Source organism: Mastigoproctus giganteus, chromosome 4, assembly GCF_048544385.1.
Source record: "Mastigoproctus giganteus isolate SK-2022 chromosome 4, ASM4854438v1, whole genome shotgun sequence".
In the NCBI taxonomy this organism is placed as follows: Eukaryota; Metazoa; Arthropoda; class Arachnida; order Uropygi; family Thelyphonidae; genus Mastigoproctus; species Mastigoproctus giganteus.
The window spans coordinates 51,219,010-51,232,849 of NC_143578.1; the positions used below are offsets into that span (position 1 = coordinate 51,219,010).

General features: G+C 34.8%; 1 protein-coding gene across 5 annotated transcripts in view; it reads right to left on the reverse strand.

Moving 5' to 3' along the window:
• Positions 1-235: 235 nt before the first annotated feature.
• Positions 236-13,840, reverse strand: part of LOC150086729 (uncharacterized) — a 72,012-nt gene continuing 58,407 nt past the window's right edge. For all 5 annotated transcript variants that reach the window (XM_090372715.1, XM_090372716.1, XM_090372720.1 and 2 more), the window contains 3 exons: positions 12,449-12,536; positions 7,919-8,101; positions 236-2,270 (listed from right to left, as the gene is read on the reverse strand). In XM_090372715.1, the coding sequence (XP_090228841.1) occupies positions 985-2,270; positions 7,919-8,101; positions 12,449-12,536 (1,557 nt within the window). In that variant the 3' untranslated portion in view covers positions 236-984. The remainder of the gene's footprint in view (positions 2,271-7,918; positions 8,102-12,448; positions 12,537-13,840) is intronic.

Consider the following 13,840-nt stretch of genomic DNA (forward strand, 5'->3'; position numbering starts at 1 on the left):
AATGTACATATCACCCAATATACTTAACTCTGCAGATACTCTTCCTAAAAGTGCTCCTAATCATCAGCACTAAAACTTGTTTACCTCTCCAGCAAAAAAAGTTAATTTTATTACACCAACCAATTATTATGCGCTTACTTTTAAAAGTATTGTAATTTAAACCTTTTCTCTAATATGAAAAAATGTAAAGAATAAAAGACAAGAATACAAGTAAAATACCCACAAACTGTGGCAACATGTTTAGAGATTGCTACAAGTTTGACTTTAAGCTTCAATTCATATTCACATCCACTGCACAAAGCCTATATACAACAAAAGTAAAGCTAAGACATTTGTTTAATCCAACAATAAGAGTCCATTTCAAAATTAACAGCTACATATTGAGCAGTTCCATTTCAAAACTAATTACAAAAGTGAAACTTTACTTTTTTCCCCTTTACTGTTTTAACGGCCAATGACAAAATGCGAGAGAAGCAAATGGGAAAAATAAAATAAAAAAAGACTAGTGTGTACTTAACAGAAGTTTGCTGATGGGATATCCATGGGAAAGCTGCACCATAGCTGGCATTGATTTCTAAAACAAAGAATGCACTTGGCCATTTGTATAATTTGCATATGTTCTGACAGTGTTTCCTGAACAAAATGTGTATAAATGTCAAGTTCCCAGAAATTTAATCAAAAATTTATATGGGGGACATTATGTAGTCTGTCTGATAATCAACACTTCAAACACCACACAGTCAAACTGTACATATTTACCATAGAAAAGTCACCTGCTTCACACAAATGTTATCTACAAAGAAGCCGTGTGATATGCCCATCAGTTCTTCTTTTAAAGAGCTCTCTAGAGTACATTTTATATGGCTGAACCACTTGTATTTTGCACTACGGAGGTCACTGTTCACCCTTACCTATATAGTTTCAATTGGAAAGTCTTTAGATCAGCTTTCTTTCAGGTTTTTTTATTTTCCATGCATCCAAATATTAAACATGAGGTACTGGACTACAGGGATAAGCTCCTCTTTCTCCATAATTAAACCTATCTGGCAAATAAAGGTGATTCCTTGACTGAAACACACTACCATTCATTTTTTCCATCTTCACCGATCGGCAAAATGTGAAGTTCACAGAAATACTTACAGGATGGAGAACTGGGATGGAATCATCAACAGCACTGAAATAGGGAGCTACCAGTGTTGAATCTAAGGTAAGAGGAATGTAAAAGGTGCCTTTTGGGTGTAAGGCAAATATTGGAACCCCAGGTGTCTGTAACAAGGGCTGTGGACTTGGAGAACAGTTGGACAGATTCTCAGGAGTATGAGGATATGGAGAAGTAGCTGGTGACTGCCGACCATGTAGCTGTGATCTAAGTTTGCAAGTAGAAATGTCACCTGATGTACTGTAGCCCGAACTGCTACCATTCGATCTGCCAATTGAGGGTGGACTTGGATTTGATCCACAACTACTTCCACAGTCACCATGTGAATCCCAGGCTCCAGACGATGTAGGGCCTAAATCATTAATATTTCTTTCTGGTATTTTCACTGAGAGTTCTGCGGTATGATTTTGTGCTACACTGAATGGGGGGAATGTCTGACGTCCAAGGTTACGCAAATTATTATGATTTGCAGATGAATTCCCTTCAGGAGAAAGAGCCATGCAATTAGGTCCTGATCCTTGTGGGTGAGAGTACCGAAGCTGATCCGCATGTGACCTTTCATCCTCTGGAAATGTCATTAGTTCAGAATGGCTTTCAGTTGGAGAAGATGTGTGGTGCCTTAAATCTGCATTGAAACGATGTTTAATGTTATTTTTGAATTTGTACACCTCATCTCCTTTATTGTGAGACACATTCTCAGAAACAAGGCAATTTGTTGATACGTGTGAATTAGGTAAACTGATATTGTTTGTCATCATATTAATGGTGTTAGATACACGTTCCTTTGGCGGACCTGGATTCTGAAGCATCTCTCTTAGCTGGCTTGTAATTTTTACTGGTGGTCCATTACCTTGTGGACTTTCTTCAGTTTTTTCTGTCTTGTCAATGTCTATAGGTAACGGCACACTTTCTTGGCACTCTGGCATGCTTTGAGAGACCTGTTCATTGTCATCCCGTGGCTTTGAATCAGAATGACAAGGAAGTTCTTCAGAAGGTGTGTCAGGATAGGATTCCCCTCCTGGCGTGAATGGTGAATGGTCAAGTTCCATCGATATCCCTTTTGAATCATCTATACCAGTCATCATTCCAACCACTGGAGTAAAACAAATTCCTGAAAAGAAAATTATCATTCATTAGATTTTTAAATAACTTTTAACTCATCCAAGCACATATATGAAATACAGAATAATAACAAAGTCATATAGAGATTTAAGTATTTCGTGGTTTACCATGAAATATTTAAATAAATCTCTTTATTTAAATAAAGAGTTAAAGAAAGGAAATAAAGAAAACTTCACCAAGCAATATTTGGTTTAAATATTAATTTCCAGGATTAAAGTAGCCACATGCTCTGATTTTAATAACATGGTGAAACTGAAGTCCATATTCAGACAAACAGCAAAAGAATGACACAGACTGGGGGTTCTCAAACTGTGGCTTGTGGTCCCTCAGGGGGTTTGTAACTTGGGGTGATGAAAATTTTTTAAAAAAGTTTCAGGCATGATATTTAAGCTCAGACCTTTCAGTATTGCTAAGGTTCTGAATCAGTTTCTACTTCCTTACTTACAGTTCTATGAACTATCAACATATTGTTGGCACCTCTTGGAAAAGTTTATAATAATTAGCAGTGCATAATAATTTTTTAAATTATTATTTATGTTACAGAATGTTATTTTGAAATGAACTTTTTCTATACTATATCTATTTATTTTACGAAATGTTTGAATTTATCCATTAAAATTCATTTCTATGTAAAATCTGTCAAAGATTTTTAATTTGCCTTCATAAAGCATAATCACTGTAAACAAAAATAAGTGCTATATTTATTTCTTGCTAGACTCTGTCCTAAGTAGAATCAGTTTTATTTATGGAGAGCAGGAATTGCACAATTTCATTTACCATTTTAGGTCACAGTATCACAAAAATTGAGATCTCCCAACATGGATAATACTTATGGTTGGACACAGGATAATGATTCACAGTTGGCTATACTTATGGTATATCCAACTGTGAATCCAATGGTAGAGAAATCTGATTGTCATAACTGTAATGTCCCAAACACAGTTTAAGAGATTTCAGACTGTTTCTATAAATATGAAAGGTAGGCAGGGGGAAAAAATGCAATCATAAAGTTGTAAGGCACGATCAGTTATTAAAAAATGTTACTCTTTAGCTTGAGATCTGAATCTATTTTTTCCTTCCCCAGCATTGCAACAATATCAGATTTTAAAAAAATTTTCTTTCTTTACATCCTTTATGATAGTATAGTATAGCGGCTTTGTCACTTTACATACATTTGGAAAAGGTTTGAGGATTAATTCCCATTAAGTTTATTATAATCATTAATATTAATCATTGATTTTTACTTTCCCTTTTTAGCTTCATTCCATCTAATTGGCTTTCTAATCCAGTTTTTAATTTTATATAATTCAGAGTATCTTTTTTTATTAGGTTTTTTAACCTTCTTTCCTTTTCATCCACCTTACTACTTCTCTTTCTTTTTATCCTTTCTCTACTAGTTTGGCACTTTGTGCTTTTTACATCTCCATCTGTCAGCTTTTTTTCTCTCTCACTTAATTATTATAACTTTGCTTATATATATATATAGAGAGAGAGAGAGAGCACATGTGTGCTAAAGTTATACTTGAATTGAACGTTGTACCATGGATGCTAGTCATGATGACCAAACCATTCACTATCAGTTTGCTATAATCAACTATAAGTACGTGTAGGATTTAGTTATGCAATGATGCCCATGTAGAACTTTGGTTGGCTTACTGTGTATAGAAATGATGCTAATGTACTAAGTTGTATGACAGTCAACTATAAGTATCAAATAAATAAAGAAATATATATCTGTTTATTCTTGTGATGGCCAAGACCAGAAGGAATTATATATTCATTGTGATCGTATACATATTAAGAGCAAGTAGAATTTTTTGGCATTGCAGTTGATAATAGGCTGATTTTCATGGCAGCTGATATCAACAAATAATTCAAACTACAATATGATCATATGGTCCATTGATAAAGAGATTCCTCCATGCTGCACCTTTCTCATTCTAATAATCATAACTGACAATGGCTACTGTTCAAACTGTACATCATGTCAGCTTTTAAAATGACTTTTTTTTTTTTTTTTTTTTTTGTAACTATAGAATATGATGCTTGGAAAATCTTCCCAAGACCGCTACTGCTACTAGACATATCCCAAAGTAGGCAAATACACTAAATTCCCAAATTCACAATCAAGAAACAATAATACTGTAAAGCAATTTCTGTCATCACATTCTAAAATTGATAAGGAAAAGTGTATATTTTCCAAGTTTATATGATTATTATTGAATGGGTCAGTGCCTTTGCACCATGTTTTGTTCGTAGTGTCGTAGTTCAAGTCAAGAATTGGCATCGTTTTAATTGTATCTCATATTGTGAATACTTTCACAACGAGTGGCCAAGGTATTGCACTGCTTTGAATAAGCAACACTTCACCGGTGGAGAAGACTAATGTTACTTATTCTCGGCGGATACTACCACCCAGATGGCACCATTTCGAAGCTGATTGGCTTCTCGTTGACGGGTGGGCAGGTATCCTGGTGTTGCAATAGTGACAATCCAGTTATGGAGTCCACAACATGAGATTGTTGTTTGTTTGTTATTTGGTTTTTAGGAGCATTAGCAACTAAGGCCATATTGCTCCGGGAATATGCAGTGGTCATTCCCTGACCTTTCCGCATCCTCCGTATTTGGTGGTGTCGGGCTCGAACCCCAGTCTAATCAAGAAGCGTGTGCTATGCACTGCTGCTCCTTCCCACCTGGCTATGGAGGTGCACAACGTGAGATACCTGATGGTGTGATAGTATAAACCATTTCTTGACTTGGACAGTTCACTACGAACAAAACATGGTGCAAAGGCACTGACCCGTTCAATAGTGAATTTTAAATGTAGTTCCATGCTTCATGCAAAATAATCGCCTTAGTTTATACTATTACACACCATCAGGCATCTCTCATATTGTGAACTTATACTGACAACTGGGTTGTCACTATTGCAACACCAGGGTACCTGCCCACCCATCGATGAGAAGCCACTCAGCTTCAAAATGGTGCTGTCTGCGTGGTGGTATCCACCTAGAATAAGTAACATTAGTCTCCTCCACTGGAGTAGCATTGCTTATTCAAAGCAGTGCATAAGTCAAGGCCATTCGTTGTGAAGATATTCACAATATGAGATACAATTAAAACATGCCAATTCTCAACCTGGACAGTTCACTACGAACAAAACATGATGCAAAGGCACTGACCCGTTCAATAGTGAATCTTAAACGTAGTCCCATGCTTCGTGCAAAATAATCGCCTAAGTTTATATGATGTACTATTTGAATAACAGTAGCAGTTAGAAGCAACTAATAAGAGATATCAGGAAGCACATACTCCTCAAAGTGATGGCAGTTTCCTGCAGTCTTTATGCAGTTATATACTACTACAAAATTGTGTATATATATATTTTTTTTTATTTATTTATATACACATACACTACCCTACCATTAATATCTGGACACCTGCCTTTAGACAAAAAAAAAGAGCTTTTATTGTGTCATTTAATATTTTGCACTGAAACCTTTTGCTTTTATGATGGCCTTCAATCATCTTTGCATCATCTCAACCAGCTTTTTATAAATGCCAAGTGATATGTTCCTCCACATGGCCTTTAATGCAGCCACCAGTTCGGCCTTGTTCTTTGGGAAATCTCAACATGCATATACCCGACTATCCAATACATCCCAAAGATGCTTGATAGGGTTCGGATCAGGACTCTGGGATGGTCAATCCAACTTTTCCAAACCCATGTCCTCAAACCACTCTGTTATGACCTGAGCAGTATGGCATGGCACGTCTTGCTAATACATGAATGGGCCTTCCCCAAATTATTGCCATAATGTTGAGAGTGCATAAGTGTCCAGGATTTCCTGGTATTGCACAGCATTCATGGTTTTGCCGATAATAACTAATGGGCCCAAGCCAAACCATGATAGGACCCCATACCATGACACTGCCTCCACCAAACTTCATTATCGGGAGGATACAATCAAGAAGGAACTTACACCATGTTAATCAGAGTCTAGCATTTGTTGAGGTAATTCTGTTGAACATGTCATCTTGAATGCCCACTTTTGCAACTGTCTGTTTGAAGCCCAGTGTGCATATTTATATCAGGTTTATAGCAGGTTCTGTGATGTGTTGCATGCATAGGACCTGATTCCCAATCCGTGGAGGGGTGTCTGAATATTAATGGTAGAGCAGTGTACATGACCACATATATAATTATAGATATTATTAATTAATTAATTACTCAACTGAATTTTGCCACTGTGTACTGCGGGAAAATCAAAATGTCATGTAAATTGATAAAGGTTATACAGGTAGCCTCATTTTGCACTGGTCCGATTATTGCCAATTTGCAATAGTGCTGATCACTAACCACAAGGCCATTTTTATTTATTTATTTTTGCAATTTTTTAATTTTTATTTTTTTATAAATTGAAAGTTTAAAATCGTCAGACAAAATTTATCGGCATTGTACTGTACTATGTATCATGCACTGTTCACATAAATTAAGACAATCTGAAACGAGAAAGATTCCTTCCCTCAAAGTAGCCACTCGTGGATGTGGGTGGTAAAGATCCATGCGGTGAAGCATTCAGTTGGTTATTCTTTACGGCATTTACATGTGTTGGAAATTTATTATGCTAACATTTTTTTATTAATTGTGCTATTAATAAATTAAATAATAATTAATAATAGTGATAGCCGTGTGCAGTTTTTGCCAATTGTGTTATAAAGTTTTTAATTTAATATAATAAAGAGACGCCAAGCCTGGTAAAAGAAGTTCATTAAATCCTAGTGCAAATGAATGCGTGAAAAAGGCATGTCGATCTATCACATTGGAAAATAAGATGGAGGTTATTCGGAGGATGAAAGCTGGTGAAAGCCGCCCTAATGTGTGTAGGACTATGAAGATGCCTCCATCAACTATTACCACAACTATGAAGAATGCTAATAACATAAAACATCCGTTGCAAAGTGGTAGGTAACATTTTTGGTGCCTAGAACCTAACCCAGTGATTTCCGATTGACTCCTATGTATAAAGGGTTCCATTTGCGTGCGTCGATTCCATTTGTGCTCGTCCCCCCAGGAACCTAACCCCAGCGTAAATCGAGGGCTACCTGTATTTACCTCACCATAATTATTCCTTAGGAATAATAGTTAATTTTTATCTTCCAATGCAAAAGTATTTTTTTTTCTGAAACATATTCATGATATTCTCTCTGATAATGTATCAGGCATGAATTTAAATTGGAAATTACAGTATAATAGCATTTCTGTAACTTCATTTATTCTCATTTGTTTACAGTTAACAAATTGAGTTGTTATTTACATTCGTAACCCCTAGCACTATCTTTTAGTAATTATAAATGTTTACAGTTGTAGATAAGTTTGGTTGTTAGTGCTTAATATTCATTGATATGGGTTTTTCTAAAACTGTTCAACTACTAGGTATACCTCTTTAAAATCCAGCACTTTTCAATCCTTGAGAGTGCCAGACTTTAAAGAGTTTACAGTATTTCTCTATAAAGAGTGTATAATTCTTTCTAAAATAAAAATAAAAAAAATCTATAAATTCCAACAAATCATTAAAAAATATATAAATGTAATGAAATAAATAAATAATTAAATATATATATTTTTGTACTTGCCTCCAGCAACTTTGTCGTAATGTTTCTGGAGATGGTTAACTAAACGAACACATAACCCATCACCTGCATACAGGCCTTCTATTTCCACCAGGAACCTCAGGGTTTCTGACATACATTCTTGAAATCCCAGCCTGTATTGCCTTTTATGATCTTGTTCTGTTGTTTTTGCTACTTCACAGTTGGCTAAAATTAAATGAAGACATTCAATAACAATATAAGAAAATGCATTAATAAATAAAACTATTAATACTTTAAACATTAGTCATTACTTCAAAAAATTCTAGCAGACTACAGACAATTATAGCTATGCAAATAGCATATAAAATTATACAATATTTTAAAAAGAACACTTGGATTCCACATGTCCACTCATGTAAATGATTTTTGGAATAGCCCTGTAGTGTTCACTAGAATTTGGCTTTTGATTTCTTTCACTCCATGTTGTAAGTGGGGTGGTTTGGGAAATTATAATTTTTGATAAAAAGGTTTCTGTTACTAAAAAAAGGCTCAGGCTTATTGCAAGATCTTCCCCTATCCTCCATATTCTAAGTAGTAAAATACTGAGGCAAATTGCTGTGAAAGTACTGATAACCTATTATTTTAAGATGGGCCTTATGCTACTTTAATTATAGATACCTTAACCTTTATAAAGTAAATATTCCATACTGACAACCTAATCAGTATAGGAAAAGTAAATTACATGACTAATCCCTTTAAGTTGAAGCTTTTCTGAATTTTAGACAACAAATTTGCAAACTAATCTTATATTCAACACACTCTCAAAACTTGGCTGACTTAGCTTAAATCATAAACTACTCCTTGCAATGAATGCTGTAAAATGTCAGAGGCTTTACAGCTAGTGAAGAGCATAATCAAATGATTAATAATTGATTATTTCAATAATTGAACTCTAATTGATTTTATGCAAATTATTCAATTATGAAATTGAAAATAGCAAAACTTAAGAAGAAGGAAAAATAAAACAACAGTAGAAGGTTTCAATCTGATGTTATCAAATCCATAGTGTTGTTAACATCCAGGCAATGGTTTTGCTCATTCACTCTTGCTCTCTATGTATAAATACCACTTGGGCAATGGTTTCACCACTTTGCTCTTTCTCTTGTTCTATATATATATATATATATATATATAAATAAATAAAAAGTAATTTAAATTAAAATAAAACAGTAAGGAGGAGAAGCACTGTAAAAAAGTAAAAACTATAAAAACAATTAGAAAAACAAAAGCAAGGGAATAGAGAGAGTCAGAGAGAGAGAGAGAGAGAGAGAGAGAGAGAGAGAGCAAATGTGGAAATAATATATATGAAAATTTTAAATAAAAGGCAAATATTCCATAAATTTAATGTCCAATAAAGAATAAATTTAGACCTTTATTTATAAATTTAGACCTTCTTAGCATTTCTCTTTCTTAATTTCACTTTCAATTTAATTTACATTATATATATATATATATATATTGTTTTCAATTTCATAATGCTGACCGGGCTAGCCAGGTGGGTAAAGTGCCTGCCTGGCAACCCAAAGGTCACGGGTTTGAATCCCGCCTTGGGCTTGGATCACAGTAAAATGCAAAAACCTTGGGAGGTGCATTATGGCCACAGAAGCTGATGCAGCAACAACTAACAAAAAAAAAAAAAAAAAAATTTTCATAACTGAATGATTTGCATAATCAATTAGATTGATTATGCCCATAAACAGCATTTTGCACAGACCTGTCCTTTTACAGTAGTAATTGACTAGATTATTTTATGGTCAGAAATATGTGACTCAGCAGTGATACGTGACAACTTGCAACTAATCATGTTACCAAATTGGCAACAATTGCCAAAGAATGGCAACACCTTCACTTGATCAGATTTATAATGGGTGACACCACAACACAGACTCCTGCCAATTACTGGAAATGCTATAAAGTCTTCCTATAATAACTCTGCTGAACTTTGTTCATTTCTTTTCAATATTCTCAAGTTTTTGTTTTAATTCTTTTATGTTTCAATATTATGTTCTTGGTAACCAATACATATGCCATGCAAAAATTAATAAAATAATAAATATAAGAAGAAAGAAAGAAGCAATTGGCAAACAAAATTAAAAAGAAATACAGCAAAAGCAATTTAATACTATATTAAAATTGAACAACACAGATCATGGCAAGTTACAATACTCTGAAACTGTTGCATTATGCAATTAATTTTTAATCGGTTTAAGTGATAATACAGGGTGAGCATAAAGTCTTTCCCTGATTTCAAACATTTATTACACAAGAACTGTGCTGGGTACAAACATACAGTTTTTTGAAAATTTTATCTCAACTCAAAAAGTTTTTTTTACCTCTTCAGTACACTTTTACATGTGCTCCATTTGTTGCCTGGAGAACGTCTAGTTGATACTTGATTTCTCTCCAAGTTTTCTTCAACATCTCTTCAGTAACTGTCGCAAAGGCATCTGTTTAAGCATCGCCTTTAAAATTTCAGTATCACGAACTGGAGTTGAATACACTTTGTCCTTAATATACCCCATAAAAAAAAAGTCAAGAGGGGTAATGTTGTTGTTATTGTTGTTATTTGGTATTTTGGAGCATTAGCAACTAAGGCCATATTGTTCCGGGGATATGCGGTGGTCATTCCCTGACCTTTCTGCATCCTCCGTATTTGGTGGTCACGGGCTCGAACCCTGGTCTAATCAAGAAGTGTGTGTGCTATGCACTGTTGCTCCTGCCCACCTGGCTACAGAGGTGCCGAGGGGTAATGTCCGGTGAACAGGCTGGCCATGGTGTTGGACCATCCCTCCCAATCCATCCGGTTAGGAAATATAGCATCCAGAAATGCACGAACAACTAAACTCCAGTGTGGCGGTGCCCCATCTTGTTGAAAAATTACCCATGGCTGAAACTCTACTAACCGAAGTCCAAGTAAACATTCGCTGAAATGGTGAGTTCAGCAAAAAAAAAAAAAAAAAAAAAATGTCCAATAACCCTGTTGTGCATTAGGCTACACCAAATGTTCACTTTAGAGCTGTCCCTCTCTTTCTTAAAAACAACACGTGGGTTCTCTGACCTCCAAATATGGACATTGTGTCGATTTACCTTCCCCAAGGTGTAGAAGGTCGCCTCATCAGAAAAACAAACACGCTTAAGATAATCATTGTTTTCATCAACTTGCTTCAGAATCTCTGTAGCAAAAGCAGCACTTCAGGGATGATCGTCTTGCTCCAAGGCTTGAACAATTTCCACTTTATATGCATACAAACGAAGCTGTTTGCGCAAAATTTTAGCCACTGTCCTCTCAGGTATGCCAAGTTCCCTTGATGCACGACGAGTTGAATTCTGAGGACTGCATTCAAAAGCATCACACACAGCATCAACGGTCTCTTCACTCACACTAGGCCTACCAGTTCTTTTAAGGTCCCCAACACTGCCAGTCTCTTTAAACTTTGAATACCAACCTCTGATATTTTTAACATTTGGCTGATCTCGCCCATACTCTCTTCTAAAGTTTCGCTGAACTGTAACTGGCGATTTTGTTTCATGAAACCACAAAACACACTGAGCTTTCTCCTTCATCGATGCCATTTTGATACTGGTGATTGCAGAGCTACCTAGATCGTCCACAGATTGTGCAATTGTACAGTGCAAAAAAACTAAGCATTGGCCTTCGTTATGACACAAAGTGCAAGTTTCTATCTAGCATAGTTTTTAAGTTAAAATTTTTTCTTAATCAGGGAAAGACTATGCTCACCCTGTATGTTTTGATTCAACATTATTGCACATCTTCATCAGTGGAATATATTAAATTAACTTAAATAAACATGGACATGTTTAATACAATTTAGTGAAATAATGCTTTTCCGTGTTGCCAATACCCTGCATGGTGTATTCATCATAATTCAAAGTCCATAGTTCAGTTCAGTTCCTAATCTAATAAAAAGTTCAGTTCCTAATCTAATAAAATCAAGAAACGAAACTTTTTTTTTTTTTGTGTGTATTACTTTTAATATCTTTTTAAATTGTATAGTATTATCTGAAAAAGTGAATAGTGTACTTTATATTATACTTTATCACATTACTGAAAGAATTTTATCAATATAATGTAATATTAAGGTGTATTTGACTGATATATGCTATATCCTCAAACAAACTGTTTTTGGGAATAGTTTTGTATCGATTTTCCATTTCATAACATTTTCTATTTAAATTTTTTTTTTTTAATGTGAGACAATAAAGGAATTTATAATGAAAATAAAAATATACTGACTATGTACAACTCTGGTTTCACTTTTTGGTGAATATTAGCTGCACTATTATGCTTTTCAGTTCATATACATATGAAGATGGTACAGTTATAATTCACAAATGGGACATGCTACTCATAATTAAGACTTGACTGTATTTTAAAATTTAAAATATCGATTATAAAATATCAACGTGCCAAAATTCCCCATAAATTGCAGGTTTCTTTTTGTTATAATAAAATTTTTATCCTAAAATTTGTGTATAAAAAATTGAACTAACCTGGATCTTTGCAAGGATGTGCTTGTAGATGTTTAAGATGTTTAATAGCCATCTCAATTATTTCTGTTTTCTCAATTCTGCCCCGTCCCTGAAATCAAGATCACAATAAATATAATTCTGTATAAATAAATTCAGAAGGTCTTTTTTTTTAAACACACAATATACTTATTCTCCACATATAATATAGAAATTTCTGTCTTTCTGCTTGAAAAATTAGTACAATGCTACAGGATTGCAGGGAGGGATATTTCAATGCAGTAGTTAAATAAAATAAAATTCATATGCTTTACTGCATTTGATTTCAATTCTAGGAATCTTTCTGCTCCCAATAAAAACAGGCCAAGTATTTCACCTTAAGGCTTGGGCTTATGCTCGACTTAGAAATAAATCTAAGTTTATAATATTTAATATCTCTTTAAATTGTATAGTATCACCTGAAAAAGTGAATCTGCTATGCTATACATTTAAAAATCTGAGACGCTGCCAGGACAGCTGTTTTGAAGCTTGCTGGCTTTTCATCACCTGGGAGATTGTATTATTATTAGCCATAAGGTGCAAGGAAGCCTGAGGCTTATGCTGTACCAGCCAAAAAAAAAAAAAAATCCTGCATTACCCTGTGTGTGAGTGAGAGAGAGAGAGAGAGAGAGAGAGAGTCAGAAGTAGAAGGGAATCACCAAGAAAGAGAAAGAGAGATAGTAATATATGACAAACACAGCCCAGTTCCAGGGGTTAAAGATATACATAATAGCCAAAAATGTACCATACACTGCTTGGCTGTTCACTTAGATAAAAATATATTGTTCATATTTGGCATACATTCACTAGTAGAGACAATCCATCAACTGCTTTAAAACAGGTATCCTGGCAGTGTCTCAGATTTTTAAATGTATAGCACATTTGCCTTTTCAAGTGATGTTATACAATTCAAAAAGAATTAAAAACTTAGGCAGAACTATGGGTTATACTATTTGTCTCTACAGTTGGACAGAAACTCGAGCCTTAAGGGTGAATACTCAGTCTTGATCTTTAATAGGAACAGAAAGGATCTTGTGATCAAAATCAAGTGTAGTAAAGTGTACAAATTTTATTTTACTGAAAAATTGGTCTATGCTAACCAGAGCCATAAGCAAGAGTGGTGCTACATTTGTACACAGTGCTCAGACACACTGTACAAATGGAGTTGTTTGCTCCCTGTCATCTGCTTTGTGTTTTATAAGATCGTGGCAAGGAGGCGGCTTGTTCTAGGGGAGAGCAATAATTGGCTTGGTATGGCTGTTAGAGAGCACAGGAGGAACAAGAATTTCATGGGTGGGAACCAGGATTTATAGTTTTGTCTCTGTTAAACACACAGCAATGACAGTATCAGAATCTCCCCTAATTATACTGACTTAT